This window comes from Phalacrocorax aristotelis, chromosome 1 (assembly GCF_949628215.1).
Source record: "Phalacrocorax aristotelis chromosome 1, bGulAri2.1, whole genome shotgun sequence".
In the NCBI taxonomy this organism is placed as follows: domain Eukaryota; kingdom Metazoa; phylum Chordata; class Aves; order Suliformes; family Phalacrocoracidae; genus Phalacrocorax; species Phalacrocorax aristotelis.
In genome coordinates this window covers 22,467,477-22,485,104 of record NC_134276.1, presented here as the reverse complement: position 1 = coordinate 22,485,104, position 17,628 = coordinate 22,467,477, and the positions used below count along the sequence as shown (strand labels likewise).

The window sequence follows — 17,628 nt, the reverse complement described above, 5'->3', positions numbered from 1 at the left end:
CAGGTGGGGCTGAGGGAGGAGAACAAAGCCTTAGAACCTCTCATCTGTATTTGGTCTCTTTTGCATAAAATATGAGCAAGTAGATAAATGTGGAACTCTCTTTAAAGCTAGTTTTTCCTTCTGAAATAGTTTGGCACAGGTTCTGAAGCTTAGTTGTTGAATAAATAAACTTCTTAACAACTGCCCTTTGATTATTTATAAATGTAGGTTACAGCTGTCCTTTTGGGAAAGGCACATACCTCATCATGTGAGAAACTGACAACTTTTTCTCTCCTTTTCAGAGTATCTCCTCTACAGAAGTCTGAAATAGTAGACATGGTCAAGAAACACGTCAATGCCATAACACTTGCCATTGGGGATGGTGCCAATGACGTAGGAATGATCCAGACAGCTCACGTTGGAGTGGGGATCAGTGGCAATGAGGGCATGCAGGCAACCAATTGCTCGGATTATGCCATTGCACAGGTCAGCAGCAAAAACCAGCAATTTCCGTATCCTGTTGTCAGAAATGCACTGTGCAACCATGTAGTGCTTCATGGCACTTGTTTGGGGTTTTTTGTTTTGTTTTTTTAATTCCCTCCACCCCCATGATGTATCCAAGAACTGTGACCAGTTCTAGAGAGCTGGTTAGCATTTTCATTTTAAGTATGTTACTTTGAGTGTTATTTGGGTGAGTGCTCCCAAACTATCCTGTCAAATTCAGCACTGATTACCTCAGCTGAAGAGAAGAGTAAAAAGCATTTTTTGTCTTATTGAAGAAACCAAGATGTAGAATAAAGACTTAAAGAAACATAAGAAAGGAAGGAGATGCTTCAGTTGCTGGATGTCTTCTGAATACTATTTACAGCTGAGGTGCTCTGTGTATGTGTTTGAGACTGATTGCAGGGCAAGAATTGATGGAGCTGACAAGAAGCAGAGGTGACCTGCTGTCTCCACAGTGATTTGTGAGCATCAATTGATGTTCACTTCTGGCAGGGTGTAGGCAGACTTGCTCTACCAAGTGATATGAAATATTATAATATTCTGATAGCTTCAGTAGGGGAGGTTTTGAAAAGGCACGGATAAAGCTCCGGTTTGCACAGAACTGTGTAATGTGTTAACCCTGCTATGAAGCAAAGTGGCAGTCTTGTATTGCTGCTCTACTCTGTGGTCTGATGAAGCACCCTGGCTTTCAAGCTTGAATAACTGAGACCTTTCATCAAATTTATCTTGAAGATTTTAGGCTGTTTTATTAAGGGCTTATTCTGTCATAAACAGTAGCATATTCCAAATACATAGCATTATAGGAGCTGCAATAATCATGAAGTCTGTGGTATCTTGTAATGATTTTCTCATTTTTAACTGCTGTAGACTATATAGCACTTCTGCTGTATAACTTAATTGAATGCTCTTTACTTAGACTTCCTCAGATTATTTGTTACTTCCATTTTTAATATGTAAGCTTAAGCAGCGAGAGTTTTGTCCATGGAGGGCCCTACACACTGAATTCCTTTTGTTAGCTGCAGTAATGTTAAATCTGAATAAGTAATCCATGTTCATGCATTGCTTCTTCATTAACTAAAATCCCTGTCTTTGGATTTAGCGTTAGAATGCAGAAGTAAGTTGCTGTTTGTTTAAATCCCAGTATAGCAATGGATCTTTAGTTCCATATGAAATAAAAGCTAGGCACACCAGCACAGAATTTTAACTTTCAAAAAATAATATAATTCTGTGGAACTCTATTTTTCTGTGACTGTGTAGAAGAGCTTTGTGCTGATTAGAAAACATATAAAGGTATCCCTCTTGTAAAGGAGACTAACCGTATATGATAGTGTATGGTTCAAAAAAAGTGTTCAAAAGAAAAACTTGATCTCCATGGGGTATATTTCTTTCAGCGAAGACATATAACTCTCACTAAAGTGTTACTGTATGTGCATGCCTTGAAGGCAGAATATGTTCTTATTGAGTAATTTAAGATGATCACTGTAATGTAGCATCTCATGTTCAAATGGTATTTCAAATGCAGTGGTGCCTGAAGTGGGCACTTATGGAAGAGAAAGTCGCTATATAGGCTTGTTCAGGGTTCCAGGGGGAATCAAAGCATAAACCAAACAAAAATAAAAAGGCAACTTGTCTGACTCCACTCCAAATAGCTTCTACAGGTGCAAAGAGCATCTGTTTTAATCATGCTTTTCCCTTGAAATGATACTGCACCAGTGATCCATATTTAGAGAATTCCCAAATTAAATGACCTAACTGTGTAGAGGGACAATAGTAGAATTTAATAACTTATTTCTCAGTAAAAGGCTTCATCATCTTAATCCAAAGAGCATCTGGTGCCTAGGGACTACTACTTTCTCTTAACTAGGGAAACTTCTTTCTTAAATGTTCATGTCTCAGTTCTCTTCGGAAAAATTTGGCTTGCAGTTTAGATGCATTTTCACTGTCTTAAATCCCCCCCCCCACCCCAATGGCATCACGTCATCCTTTAGTCGAGATGGGGAATATCTTTCTAAAAGATAATCTTTGTATAAAAAAGGTTATTCTAGTGTTGATACAGGCATGACTATGAAAACTAACAGAAAGAGTTTTTCCAGGTAGGCCAGCCAGAGGGTCGTATCCCCACTGAGGATTGTATCCCTACTGGCTCAAGTATGCCAGTGGCTATGCGTTTGTGTAATTTCAGTAACCAGCATCAAAACAAGTTTAATTCCTTGCTGCATCTTAATGGGACTCTTAACCAGTGTGAAGAGGCTCAGAACTGCGTTATTTGGTTTACTAATATCTTCCTTGCTGTGCTATACAGTGCACTCATTTTCATGAGAGTACAGACAGGAGAGCAGTTTATGGTAGGATTTTTCCTTGCCTTGAGCTCCAAAGGAGACTACATCTGAGATGGTCACTCAGTAGACTCAGCAGAGAGAAGCTTTCAGGGTATTTCTAACTATTCTCTACAAGAGGTGTTTGAGGTGACTTGTCAGGATGTAGTGGCAAGTTTCCCATCACTGCTGATGTCTTTTGGTAGTGAATTTTGTTGAGGAAAGTTGTAGCTGTGCTGCATATTAACTGAGGCATTAGGTGTCTAGTAGGGCAACTACTCCCTTGTGAGTGTTCCACTTTCTACCCAACTTGAGTCAGGACTGAGACTGAACCATGAAGCTTGGTTTACTTTTTTTTTTCTCTCCTTCTTTCTTGCTGGCGTATCCTAACAAATCTGAGTTGCTGATGCATGGGGGAGAGGCTGTTCTTACAGGATTTGTGGTTCAGTGATTTCAGTGCTGGAAATCATGGGAGCAGAGCTGTCTCATGACAGTCCTAATTCATTACTGTAGCTTTCAATTTCAGTTAAGTTTTGGTTAAGATAACTGATCTATAATCTAAATTTAGGAAGTCAAGCTTTTTCCTATCAAGTCATTGCATGGAAAAGGAAGCAAAGCAAATAATGGTCCCACCTTGGTGTCCCAAGAACCCTTGAGGTACATGTGTGTAAATCTAATCACCAGTTTGAGCTGTCTGTAACTGGACAAAAGAGGAATGCTGCAGGCCATTAAAAAGTTCACGACAAAGCCAAGACTAGAAAATTCTGCATTTCCTAGGCTGTATTGTGAGTCTGCTTCTATAAAAGTCTATTTTCAAAGCAGCTGAACTGAGAAGCTGAATTTGAGCTGTATCTGTGGTTCAAACTAGCATTAAAACATATCCGTTTTTACAAGATTAATTTACTTGCCCTTTTTGGCAAATGCTCCTTTCTTTATACAGTATTTTAGGTACTTTGTATAAGACACGATTGCGTACATTTTGTGGGATGGAAATGTTAATGTAAGTATTCATTCTCTATAAAGACTCTATGCATCTATTTTTCCACTTGTGTTGCCCCCTTGTGCATTATATTTCAGCTCGAGACGGTTCTAATTACTAGGCTGTTCATTTAACACAGAGAAAGGAGATTCTGAACCTTGAAGCCCTCAAACACAGGAATCTTCTTTGACCATGAAATGAAGAGTTTACGTTTATATACAGTCCACAAGGCTATATCATGTTAACCTTGCTTGATTTTGCTATCACTATGGTAATACTACTTGAAGACTTCTTGCTGTTTAAAATATTCAGAAGCTTTGCTACAAAAAAGGCTTTTTGTGTAAATATTCTAAGTGTTGATTTCTGCATGTATGTTCTGCTAAGCTATTTAAATATTGTGCTTGAAGACCGGCTTTCACAGCTCATCTAAGGTTTTTGTGGTTTGGGTTTTTGCTGTTGTTGTGTTGGGGTTTTTTCTTTCTTTCTTTTTTTTTTCCCCTGAGGACAGGGGTTTACATTAACCAATTTATTTTTAAACAATTCTTGATATATGTAAAAACTTGTTTCCTCTTTTCCAGTTTTCCTACTTGGAGAAGCTGTTGTTGGTCCATGGAGCTTGGAGTTACAATCGAGTTACCAAGTGCATACTATATTGCTTCTACAAGAATGTAGTTTTGTATATTATTGAGGTAAGAATAAATAAATGGATGGGTCTTACTGGTCCTTAGTTCTCAAATGATCTGTTACAAAGAGAGAAACTCATCCAAATGAATTAACCTAAAAGGACTGATATTTTTGTCTGTGTTCAACAACTTTAAAATTGTTTCCTTTCTCAGATTAAGTTAGTTCACTTGAATCTTTTAATCTTTGCAAAAGGAAAGCTGAAGGTTTCAGTACAGTGAAGCCTTGGATATGAGATGTCAGGGAAAAAGTTCATTCCTCTGTGCAAATGTTCTTACTGAAAGCTTCTCTGTGTTTATGGACACATCAATTAGAGCTTACGTTTATAATACTTGAATTTGGGGCTAAAATTAAATCAAAAGTTCATTTAATAGATTTGGGAAGAACTCTACAGGCAAATAATAAGCTAGGCAAAAACTATAGCTGTTCCTTCCAAATTATGAAGACCATAGCTTAGCTGGAACTGCAATTGGTTTGCCTTGTATTTTGGAAAGACAGGACATAATTTTGCCCTACAATGCCAGTGAAAATGTAAAATAAATCAGGTTACTTAATTTAATGATATTTAAAATGTAACTATGTTTTGAAAAATTAATTGCCTGAAGATGTTAAGTAGTGAAACTGGATTTGAGGGCTGAATACCATTAGGAACATTAATACATTGTGTTTCAGCCTGATCAGATAGTATCGTTTTCATGCTTCAGGATATAGTCTTGAATTTAAGAAGCATCAGGAAGGGATGTTTATTGTGTGCTGTTGCCCAGTTAGAAACACATGAGGACCTTGAGTGCAATGGATTGGTCACTTGAGTATCAAGTGGTCTCTTGGTACAGCAATTTCCACATTGTTCATCAGTTTTATTTATATATGTCTACGTGTATATATTAGATTTCTATTTCTTTCTACAGTTAAGCAGATGTGAATGAGGTTAACAGATAAGAAAATTAAAACATTTAAAACATTTATAATTAGGCAGCTAGTTATATTGATTACAGGAGATAGTGGGTAAGTAATGTTTTACTATTCAATGAATGGTATCGTGGTCAGTGTGTGTATACCTGACTCCCTCTGGGTCTGATCGTCCTTTATGCATTATGTTAGGCTCTTAGAGAGCAAATATTCTCCACTAAGTTGCTCCATTTTTCCTGTGCTATTTCTAAATTAGCTGTTGGCTGTTATAACTTCAACATAGATTAGTCTGTTTGCTGTGAGAGAGTTACACTACGCAATCAAAATCTCATGATAGTGTTTTGCTGTGAGAACAGGATGGTTGTGTGATATACAGTTTGTGAAATTATACAAGGAGTTCATTTTTTTCTAAATTTTAAGCATCCAAATCTTGACTGCATTCCAACTCTTCAGCCAGACTCACTGCCAAATATAAATCCATGTTCCTGATATTTCACAGGTGTGTTCTCCTAGTGTAGAAGCCACCCTTCATAGCACAGATGAAATTAGCACACTTAATTACTTAAGAATTGGTTCATGTTTTACTTTCCAAAATAGTCCTTAATTTGACTTGGGCCAGTCATAACTCACGTTTTTAGTAAGGGTTTTTAAGTGTTATTGGAGATGACAATAATAAGCATTTTCTCAACAATTCAGGGAAAAACCCCAGCAACTCCCATGCTCAGTAAGAAACCCACTAAAAAAGTTCTTCAAATTATTTTTTTCTTTTGCATAATAATGAACAACAGGTTTGTGATAGCTTTCCAGGATTCTTTTCTCCATTTAAAAATTGGTATGGAAGCTCCACTTCTCATCCATTGTAGCAGTGTGTGTCTTTGCTTCATTTACTATAGTCTGCCAAGCAAATTTAAGTTCTACATCAGATGTTGTATGGCTAAATTATGTTTGCCCATGTGAGCAGCAGTGGAAGGGGTTGAAGACAGGTGAAGGCCTCTGAGACCTCCAGCCTGAGATAGCTTAATCGTTTAACCAGAAGGAAGAATTTTATTAGGTAGAGATATCACTAAATGATACATAAAATGCAAGTCTGCTCTGAGAATATGAGGTCAGGTGTTCTCTTCACTGTAGTAGTCTGTGTTCAGTTCTTTCTGTATACCGTACTGAGGCAAATGAGCTTTTGTGTCTCCTGATGTCAGTGATTAAGTGTGGGAGTCAGTTCCATCTCACATCTGAGAGCACTGAAAAAATGTGTTATGAGCTTTAGCTCTCCACCTCAGTTATACCCCTCTGTGCTTGTGCCGAATAGAAGTTGGGAGCAAATTTAAGGCTTAAGAAAGGTGAAGCGACAGAAGCAATCATATAGATCTGCAGCAATAGGAAGAGCTCAGTTTGGTTTCAGTTCCCCTGGTAAGTTTGCTTTACCTAGTGGCGTTAAGGAACTTCCTCTCCAAAACTGTGTTTAACTAGCCAAACTACATGAAAAACAGACACCGATTTTGATACGTTAGGGATGTGGGGGAGAGAGACAAGAGGTCTCTAATTCTCTCTTTAGCCTTACATAAAGAAAGCTGAGTTGTTTTGTATTTCTTTTGTGAGGCTCAGGAGTGCTGATCAATTTGTGGTACAGTGTGATGCTCATGAAAGAGAAGCTTCGTGAGGGGATAAATCCTTCATCTTGAGAGAATGGTAGTTGTGTGCCTGGCACTTTTGCACTCTTTCTTGGGCATATGGTATGTTCCTGATTGCTTCCCAATGCTCTGGACAAGTTTAACATTTACCTGTACTTCCTGCTTGGATGTGTGGTGTATGGGCAATATTCTTTCAGCATTGTAATGAAACAGGGATTTGAACTTGAAATACTTTAGAAAATTAACTTAAAGGATTCTGCTGAGTAAATATTTATAGGGTTGAATCAAAAAGCACATTGGTCAATATGACTGTCAGTTATACATTTGTTACTGTATCTGTTTTATTTCAATGAAGCTTTAACACCTGAGGAGTAACTATAGTAAGCCTTATGTAAATGAGTAGAAAGTTACCAAGACAGCTGCAGGGATGAAACGGAAGTATAAAGCCCCCTCTTTGGTGTCTGTTCCTGTATTTCCCATGTCTGGCTGCAGTAGCAGTGGGCACTGAAGCCGTTACTGAGGAAAGCCAATCATTCAGCATCATCCTGAAGCAGAAGGTCAGTGACAGGGTTTTGGCTTTTAAACATTTGACAGACAAATACCTGGGCATCATTACAAAACACCATCTCATTCGATTATTTATGTAGCTGGCTTTAAACTGAGTAGTGAAACAAAAGATCTGTTTCACATCTGTTGAGCAGATAGATTTCACTGGAGATGATATAAAGTTGTCCTGATGACATCAGAGCTTTGAAATATAGCTGATTTCAAATGTAAAAGAATACAGGAATGTTGCTTTCATGTCATGCTTGAAGAAGTAGAAACACAGCAAGATCAAAGGCAATACCAGAAATATCAGGTAAGAGTTCAAGGCATTTGGGAATGGTTCTGTGGAAACAGTAGCATGGAAGATAGCTTTCAGGCCAACACAGTGTGCAGGAAGAATGTGCTCAATACTTCACTGGAGTATGTTGTTTATCTGAAACTTAATTAATATCAAGTGGTCTTGCATTATATATTGCAGAATGAGCTGGGGGCAGGGGGAAATAGATGGTCCCTGTGTCAAGGTCTGGCAGTGTCGGGCCATGACAGAGAAATGAATGGCAAGTGGGGAGGGAATAGTATGGTGTACATGCCCTGACACTGCGTTATTTTTCTTTTCTGCCTTATGAATCCAGAGGTAAGTTGTAAGCCCAGACTGGAAAGCTGTTTCTTTGTGGCGGCTGCGGGGGAAGTCTTATATGTGAGCAGTGTTAAACAAACACCAGGGTTATAGTTTCTCTTTTGGAGCTGAATTTTCAAGTTTTAAAAGCTCTAAGTAAACACAATGCTTAGATAAACATGCTTTTTAGAAAGTGGTGATTTTGTGAGTCCAGCAAGGTCTGGCAATGAGAGCTGTTAAGTGCTCCACATACTCTTAGTGGTCACCACTTCAGACTAGCCGACAGCACAGGCTGTGCAAAAACACAATGAAATGTTGCTGCTTGAGACTTTTCATTTGTATTTCCCATTTTCGTGCTTTCCTGTCAAACACAACAGGTATTTTTAAAAATATGGAAAGCAGACATGGGAATTTTAGCCCTCTTATCCAAATGGCATGCAGAATTGAGTGTATCTGATATGATACTAAAAAGTATACAGCTCTAATGCTTCTGTGTGCTTGTCCCTGTTTTATGTAATCTGACTTTTACCTACATCTCTGTGCTGTTTCCAACTGACTTCGCAATCTCAGGATACAGCCAGGCAATAGAGAAACCTTGAGCATGGATTTTTGCAGTGAGTTGAGGACTGAAGTGCAATAACTGTTGTCATAAAAAGCAACGCTGCTAAAAGATAAGAGCAGTATTTCCCCCCAGTCTTAAATTAAGAATAAGAACATCTGTGGTAAAATTCTCTAACAGGGATAACAATAATACAGGCAGTTAGCTGTTTTGTCATGCTTATGTATTCAAATTATTCAGTTGCCTGTTCAAATATTTCAAAAGTCAGTAGGCATTTAATAGCAATTTCCTCTGTCTGCATGTACTCAACTGGTGTGGTAAGCTTATAACAATGGTGTATCACGATGAAGCAAAGTTAGGAATGTATATGCGGTATCCATTTTATGTAATTTGGAAGTCTGGCTTTTTAATTCTCCCAAATGCATGTATATCCTAATTAAGTATCTTATTCTCTGTGGACAGGTGTTCTGAGATAGGCAAAAGGTGGGATTCAGTGTCCTTGGGATTGGTATCAGATGTTAGTTTAGGTGCCTGAGGGAAACCTATGCATTGTCCATGTAGATGGCCTATATGGATGCTCTGGGGTCATGGGAAGCAGTATAGGACTGGCAGGTGTGCCACAGGACCTGCCAAAGGCTTTCACCTGTCCAAAGCAGCAGCAGCATTAGTAGTACTTAGAGGTCTATGTTGAGGTAACCAAATCCTATCGAGAAAGTCAAGGAATCTTTTTTTTTTTTTCTCTCCCCATTCTTGTTTTTCATTTGTTTCTAAAGCATGTAAAAAGGAAGGAGTCCAAACCCCTCTGCTTGGGTATTGTTAATCAGTTCAAAACATGCAGAATATTTATGGAAGTTACAGTGCAGAACTTGCAGACCTGGAAAACACAGTAAGGGACATAGCATGAGGAGCACAACATGTGAGATTCACCACTGTCTCTTGATAATTTTTGGAAAAACAGTTCTTACGCGTGTGCTTATTTTTCTCTTGCACTGCTTATTATCAGCCTCGTACACAGGTTCAATGTGCAGAAGTAGAAGACCAAAGGCAGCACAGAATTTTGTCCTCTTCCCACCCACCAAAAAAAGCTAATCGTAGGCTCCAATTCAAGAAAACATTTTTTAGTAGCAATAGTTATAGAAAACAGATCCTGCAAATCACCTGCCAAACTTCTTGGAATATCATAAAATACAGTTGGCCACCTTAATCTGAAATAGTCCAGCTAGTGCTTGGCTTCTTTTCTTAAAAATATATCCTAATTCTTCCTCAGCTGATTTACAGTGCCTAGTTTATATTACCACTGACAATTTGTCCCATATTTCAACCCCCCTGTTATATGAAGAAATTCAGAATTGCCTATAGGCTGGTCTCACCAACTTAAATCCATGATGACTTATTGTTTTTTGGGTTCATAACTGAGTGTCTTAATCCCAAGAGTTTTCAAGGAATCAGTCAGAGATAAATCCATGATAATTTTCCTTTCTTTTTTTTAGTGCTGTGCACCACACAGTGAATAATTAGAGAGCAGTCCATCTTCCCTGAAATCCAAATCGACTCGACTATTAAACAACTGATTTTGAATTTCAAACCATTTTCAAAAGTGATGGAATGAGTACAGTATTGTTCTGACTTTGTATGAACACTGCCTTGATTAGACCCTACAACCAACACGACTTGTCGTTTTTCAACATTCCAAATCATAAATGATAAATCAGGTTCCTTAGTGTGGTATCAAAATCTCTAGGTGAAACACCTAGCAGGTTCAGTACACGCCGCAATAGATTACCTCAAGAAGAGATCTACTGTGATATTTTATGGGGCAAATAATATGTTCAGAGTGCCTGGATTTATTTTTTTTTGTGTATCTCTATATACATCAGGGGTGTATGACAGGCACAGTGATTTTCCCCCCCCCCCCCCCCCCTCTGTAAAATATGTGCTTAATTTGGTGTGGAAGATCTTAATTTCATATTTGGAGGGTTTATAACAAAGCAATAATAATGCTGATTGCTCAGCATTAGGAATGAAGCTAAACGTGTATTATAAAAGGAAAACCCAAACCCCAGGGTTTTTTCCATCAAACAAACCAGCTTTGAAATGAAAGAGTTCATTGTGCTTGATTTTTGACCCCACTTTCATTCCAAAAGTTTTCATATCAAATGTATATACAGAAGTTTTCAAATCAAATGTAACTCTTCTTATGGCTTTGAATATTGACTTGAAAAACATTGGCTTCTCTGACTCAGTAATATTGGATAACCTGTTGTTTTAATAAAAATGAAGGGGAATGGATCCTACTTTTGCATCTGCCTAGGCCAATTCAGTGCATATGGCATTACTTGTGGGTACAGGGATGGCCAAATTTCAAATTCGTATCAAGGTTAAAAAAAGTGCAAATAAACCTTATCAGGAAATAACTTGTGCTTAGTACATTCATGCTGAATTTAGCCGTGTATGCTCTACTGCACGGGAGGGTGAAATTTTGAGAGCGCTTTTTAAAATCCAACACCACCTATACATTGATATATATATATATATATATATATGGTAATACAGCTCATTTATGAATATATCCTTTGGCCCTGTACTGGTTTTCTTTATGTCTGACCTGTACCCCTATAAATAGACTTTCTTTAGTAGAGACATTTCTGATTTACATGGGAATAACTGGTAGCAGAGTAAGGTCCTATGCATACTGTACATATTAAGAAGGGATTTTTTTGTCTGTTTAGCTTTTTACTAGGCAGAAGCCATGGGGTCTGGCACGTTGCAGGTGTGGGGGTTTCTCTTTTTTTTGACCTGTACCTCATTGCTCTAAATAGCGATGTTTAAAACGCATTTATATACCAACTTATTTACTTTTGAGAATGGTAATACAAATGCTTACAAATGAGGCTACATTTTGCTATGGAGGACTTGGTGATAGACACTGGCCCCAGTGACTGCTGGCGAATCCAAACAGTGAGTTGAACTCTCTGGTTTAGAAGCTTTGAGGCACTTGTGTTCAAATGGCCCTGTAAGTGCGCATGTTCTGTAACTTGGTGCAATTTGGAAGACATTAGTCTTCCAGGGGAGAGAAAAACAGAATTACTTTTACTCAGTTAGCTGGATCTGCTGCAGTTGATCTTGAATGTTATCCTGGTATTTAAAAACACTAGTTAGCCTTGGTGTGAGGAGGGGTTTGCAGTTCTTTTTGCACAGCTCTCTATAAAGCATTTTTAGGTAGTGCCAGAGAGTTTGTAAGTGGTGCACACAAGGTGTAGTATCAATTCACAAGTCATGCTTTTGTGCAATTTCACAAAATCCTTTGTATTTAAGCCTGAAGTACTCCGAAGTTTAACTTGGAACCCACTTTTGAAAATGTGTGGTGGCTTGCCTGTAAGCAGTCCCACTGAAGTCGCTGAATAGTAATTGAAGATGTTTTCTATTTTCCTGGCAATTCCTTGGAATAAAATGAGTTTATTTGTTCCAAGCCATGTACTAGGATATTATCTATTGTGCGCTCATGAACAAAAAGCGTGCTGGGCTGCATGGGCTGCGTTTTGTTTGTCTGAATTGAACAGAAGTCTGCCTGGCTGCCAGCTGCTTGCCCAGTGGTAAGGTCAGGCTATACAGCTCCATATTTTTTAGGCATGAGTAACCTGATGATAACAGGGAAATATTTTGTTTCGGTGTTCAATTTTATGATATTGAAGCATTTTACTAGCAATTTGTATCTTCATATTTTGTGAAGTTGAACAAAGAGATCTTTACCTGAGCTCTTGTCTAACAGCAGACTCATGGTCAACTTCTCCTTTCTAGCTGTTGACAAGGGCATTTCTCTGGCATGTTTGGAGGCACCAATGGAGTAAGTTTCTAACTGTCACATTTTCTAGTGTGTCCTGTAGTGCAGATGCGTGCAATTGATGAATTCACAACACTTACTGTTTTAATACTGCTTCACAGACAACTACAAAAACCTTTTGAACACTAGCTTGAAAATGTGGTGTTACCAGATTTTTCAGTATATAAAATTTCTTTCTTTCCAGTATCTGCATCATGAACTGAGCTGGTCCTGATTATTTTGAGGTTTCTTGGTTTTTTTAGGATCATGACCCAAAGAAGCTAGGGCAGAGAACAAATTTAACTGAATACAGACTGCATTTTTAAATGCTGCTAGAGAAGAATTTTGCTCTTGCACTTGGATGAGCACTAATGATAAAAATACCTCTCTGCAGTTTCACTAATTAACCACTAGAGATTGTTTTATTTTGGGATTCATAAAAGGCATCTGTAACCTAGTTTAAGTGCATGTACAAGATTTAGAATAAAATGTATCTTATGTTTGTGAAGGAAAGTATCTAGAATATAGGTTGGGAGTTGTTATTTGCCAGAGCTTAAGGTCTTGAACCAAAATTTTTTAGCACGGCAGGGGCAGAGGTAGAAAATACACCATATTCTCCGTGATCAGACCAGTCCCCAGTGCAAAACTGGAGCAGCGTAGGCATTGCTTTCAGATGTAGTTTTACATCCTCTTCTGCTGTAAAACCACTTCAGTGGTTTGACTGTGTTTGACCCAAGGGATATCTGCCCTGTAAGGAGTTAGAGCTCTGTGGCTGGGGACAGGAGTACAGAAGTTGTTATCCCTTAGTGCCCCTGAGGTGCTCCCTTCCTGTGTGGGAATCGTGTGTCAATTGAGCCACCATTAGGATGCATTGGACTGTGTCAGCACACAGTAAGCTTTGAGTAACTTGTCCCAAACAGGTTATTTTTTTCATTCTCTGTGATGCTAAGCACAATGCAGAGACCTTTAACTAACCAAAAGATAAATATATGCTCTAGAGAGCATGCAATTAATCTTTATATCTCCTTGCTCTTTTCAACAAAATCGTTTAGAACATATTAAAATGCACTAGACATAGCAAATCATGCTACCTAGTGATAGTATGACTTCTGAGTTATACAGTCTATTTTTCTGAAAAGATGCTGAAAGTGAGTCAGGTACAGCTCCCCCCTTCCCCCCACACCCCGATATTCCATTCCATGTTTTCCATTAGTTCTCTTCTTCCTCACTATTTTGAACCTGATTGTTCTCTTGAACCATTGCAATTTGAATGCAACTGCTTTCAAGTAAGGGCATCCTGGACCAATGTGTGGGGGTTTTTTGTGGTTTTTTCGTGGTTTTTTTTTGTGGTGGTGGTGTGCGTTTGGTGTCTTTTCGCATTTCTGAACCAGGATTGACAGTTCACTGCAACAGGGGCAGTGTCAGGGAGAGGAGAGTCAGGACCGATATTTAAAGGCTGAGACCATGATAATTTTAACGTTTGTAGGTATACTTGCATGTTGAATATAAACAGCAGTGTAATCATGGGGTTAAGCTAAAACCCCAGAACTATACCCCAAATGACACAGGGGCCCATGCTGTGGAAAAGCAAGAGCTAAGTGGTCTTGATGCACGTTTGTGTGTATGTGTTACAAGTCCAGTTCTGCACATCAAGACAAAGACATGGATAACCACTGATGACTTCATGCTGTCAGAAGAGTGAAGAAGGTCAAAACTTGGTCTGCCAGTTTTTAAACGTGACAAAGTTATTTTGCTTGCTTTCTTCTTGCTGGATTTCCTTGCATTCATGCAAAAGTAATTAAGGATGGAAAGCAAGAAGGTGGAATATATTTGCCTTAGCTGTGTCTAAGTTCTGCAGGGATACACTGAAACTATATGTATTCTTGTATAAGCTATATAAATACTCTGTGTGTAAGAAAAGAAATCCAATACTGTATATTCTCATTTAAAACAAATAATGCTATCTTTATTAATAAATGACAGTGCAGATGACTAAAATATGTAGATGGCTCGGTAGCAACAGAAGTGTAAACTATCAGTAACCAGTAACACCTGAACTTCTCTGCATTATTTTTGATGATGGTTCCTGTCAAGTTCAATTTTGGTAGAGAAGTGAGTCTCCCCTTTGGGTTTAGTAAGTGCCTTGACCTTTTCTCCCTTTTGTTGCCAAGGAGTGACAGGTGTCTGGAGTGGCTAAGCAATATGACAGTCAGCCTGTGCTTTGTGTCAGCTGGCATTCATTAGTGTTAAAAATGACATGTGGTTTTGTACTACTTGGAAAAGTGTTTTTGCCTATTACACCTCCTGCTTCACGGGCAAGATAGGGATGGACGCTTGAGTTGCTTTACTTTCCCATTTTTCTTTTAGTGTTGTGATTGAATACATAAATGCATAAAGTCTAGGATATGTCGAGATGTGACTTCAATGGTGACATAATTAATCCGTGTTTGCCTGCTGCAGCCTGCCTCAGTGGCACCATGCCATGCTGTGGTGGTGAGACCACCAGCTTTGTGCACTGTGAGCTTTGTGCAGTGCTCACTTTCAAGGTGCCACTTCCTTAGAAAGTCCAAGTCCCTCCAGCTATCATGCATGTTATTCTACCCATCACTGGCCTATGCTTTCGCCATCACTTGAATCCATAACTGGGATGTCCTTTAATCTGACATAAATTCATGCTGACATTAAAAAGGGCAGCCTGATCTTCGTTTCTCCCTAGAACTGTGTTCTTTTCCTCCTTCCTTGCCAAGGCACTAGTGTTTGTACAGCTGCAGGATGAGCTCTTTGAGGTTAGAGTTCAGCCAGATCACGTTCCTCATGTACACAGGAGTTCTTGGCCGAGAGGTAGGACCAGCTCTTCTGATAGCAGCATAGACTTTTGTCAGACTTAAGTGTACGTGTTATTCTAGTAAACTAAAGTGGGAGGTTTTTTGCAGAAAAGACAAAAAAAATTGGATGTAGAGCAGGTGAAGGGTGTGAATTGGTGTTTGATATCCTTAGTAATCTCATGGCATAACTTCTTGGGGACTTATTATCAACCTTTTTTTCCCTTTTGGGTTGTCTGGGTATCTGTTACTCGAAGGCATCCCAAATGTACAGCTGGACAAGGGGGAAGGAACCTGATAGTTCCTCCCAAAGGCACATCTGAACAAAAAAGTCCTTTCCCTACGTCTGTCACGTGTTGTTCATGTGCACAAAGCAGCTATGATCTCTCAAACTGAGAATACATTAGAGACCATAATTTTAACAGAATGTATGAACAATTACTGGATTTTTATGGTGTGTGATGTGTGGTATGTGAGGGGGAGGATCTTTAAGAATGTGCATTAAGCCATCCGGGCAGTAAGGAGCTGGCTTGTGCTAAAATAGAAAGTATTCCTGCAACGGAGGAGTGATAAAATGATGGCAGTGAAAGTCCTGGCAGACTTTTCTTCTCTGGAAGCAGTTACTAGTATTTTTCAAGCAGTTCCTAATTTATGCTGAGTTGAAATAAGAAGGTGGGAGCAGTAAATCTAGGGGAAGAAGCAGGAATATGTACTTAAAACCAGGATAGTGAGAATTACAGTTCTCCTCTAATTGCCTGATACTGCTGAGAAAACCTTCTAGAGAAGGCATGAGAGAAAAGCTAGAACATTTGAAAATATGGGTTAGATTGGAAATTTATGTGTTTTGGCTTTTGACTATGTAAAATGTTACAAGTGAGCCTGGCAAGCCCTCCGTTCCTGGGCTTGGTGAAGAAAGGGGAGTGTATGCTGGTGGTCTGCACAGGGTCTCTGGGGCTTTGTAAGACCCACGTTGGGGGCTGGGGGTGGGTGGAATTTGGATAGGCTGCAAAGCTCTCCCTTCTTAACTTCTCCCTGAGTAAAAGGTCTGTTGTCTCCTCAGTAATGAAGTCATCACCCTGTTTGCATTTTGAAAAGGGTAACACACAAACTTCTAGCATGCTAGTTTTGATACTTACATGTATCGTGAGTACCTACCTGGTTTCTAATGATTGACAGTTATTTCTATGGCTTTCTTCTTACTGTCACGATAGCTACACTCAGTGAGAACTATTCATGAACATGAAGGTTTATCTGCCTGGAAGCTTAATTTTTACAGGAATCTAATAGTTGATTTTTTTTTTTCCGGTCTGACATTTTTCCATATAGAGCAGGTTATTGGATCAGTAAATGAAGGTCTCCTGAGAACTCTGATCTTCAGAAACTCAAAACAATTCCTCTGGTCATTGCCTGTTTTGTTCACATAGCTGACTGCATGTAACCTGAGTGTTGGTGACTGACTGGGGTTTTTTGGGTGGGGTTTTTTGTAGTGTTGACTGTGCCCGTTCTAGTTTTACTGGTGCATCGGTGGGGAATCATGCTCATGAGAAGTTTTCAGTGCTTCCTTTAACCACATTGGTATTCACTTGGTATTTATCACTAAATGTGTTGTTCTTCTCCTATGAACAAGCAAATCTACATGTTTTTATTGCAGCAGTAAAGCAGCAGTAAACGATACAAATGCTAGGTACAATAAACCTGGGGTTGTGCTCGGGCACTTGGTTTAACTTCTCATTTTCAAGGAAAGTTGCTGCTGCATACAATTCTATAACATAAAGTCTATCAATAGTCCCATGTTTACTGTCACATTAAAAATAATGAAGAGTGATGAGGCTTTAATTATCCTATTTCGCCATTTGGAGACCTAGCTGGAAGCCACTCTGGTGGGTAGGAAAATTCTGATGTCTTCTGTTGGAACAGAAGTAATTATTATATAATTCTAGTAAATGAGGAGAAACAGACCTTCACCTGCCTGGCTTCATTTATTCCCTCCACTGGCATCAGTCACAGTTAACTCTTGCAGTATGTATCCTGTTCTAAAAAGCAATGTCGGCAGATGACTGCCTGTTTAATGGTATCTGAAGAATGATACCCTAAAAAGTCTTTCTTATGGCACTTAAATAGCTCCTGCTTCCGTTGCAAATATGAAGTTCTCCTGGCCTTGTCTTGTGGAGGTTGGTACTGAGAACAATCTTTTGAGGTGTCATTGTAAAAATAAAATCTAAAAAAAACCTATCAATTCTTGTCAGCCCTTCTGGAGCTGATGTAAATTT

At 38.9% G+C, this 17,628-nt stretch overlaps 1 protein-coding gene across 2 annotated transcripts in view; it reads left to right on the top strand.

The window, feature by feature from the left end:
- ATP8A2 (ATPase phospholipid transporting 8A2) overlaps positions 1-17,628 on the top strand; it is a 300,975-nt gene that overhangs the window by 145,183 nt on the left and 138,164 nt on the right. For both annotated transcript variants that reach the window (XM_075083904.1, XM_075083896.1), the window contains 2 exons: positions 282-465; positions 4,356-4,466. In XM_075083904.1, the coding sequence (XP_074940005.1) occupies positions 282-465; positions 4,356-4,466 (295 nt within the window). The remainder of the gene's footprint in view (positions 1-281; positions 466-4,355; positions 4,467-17,628) is intronic.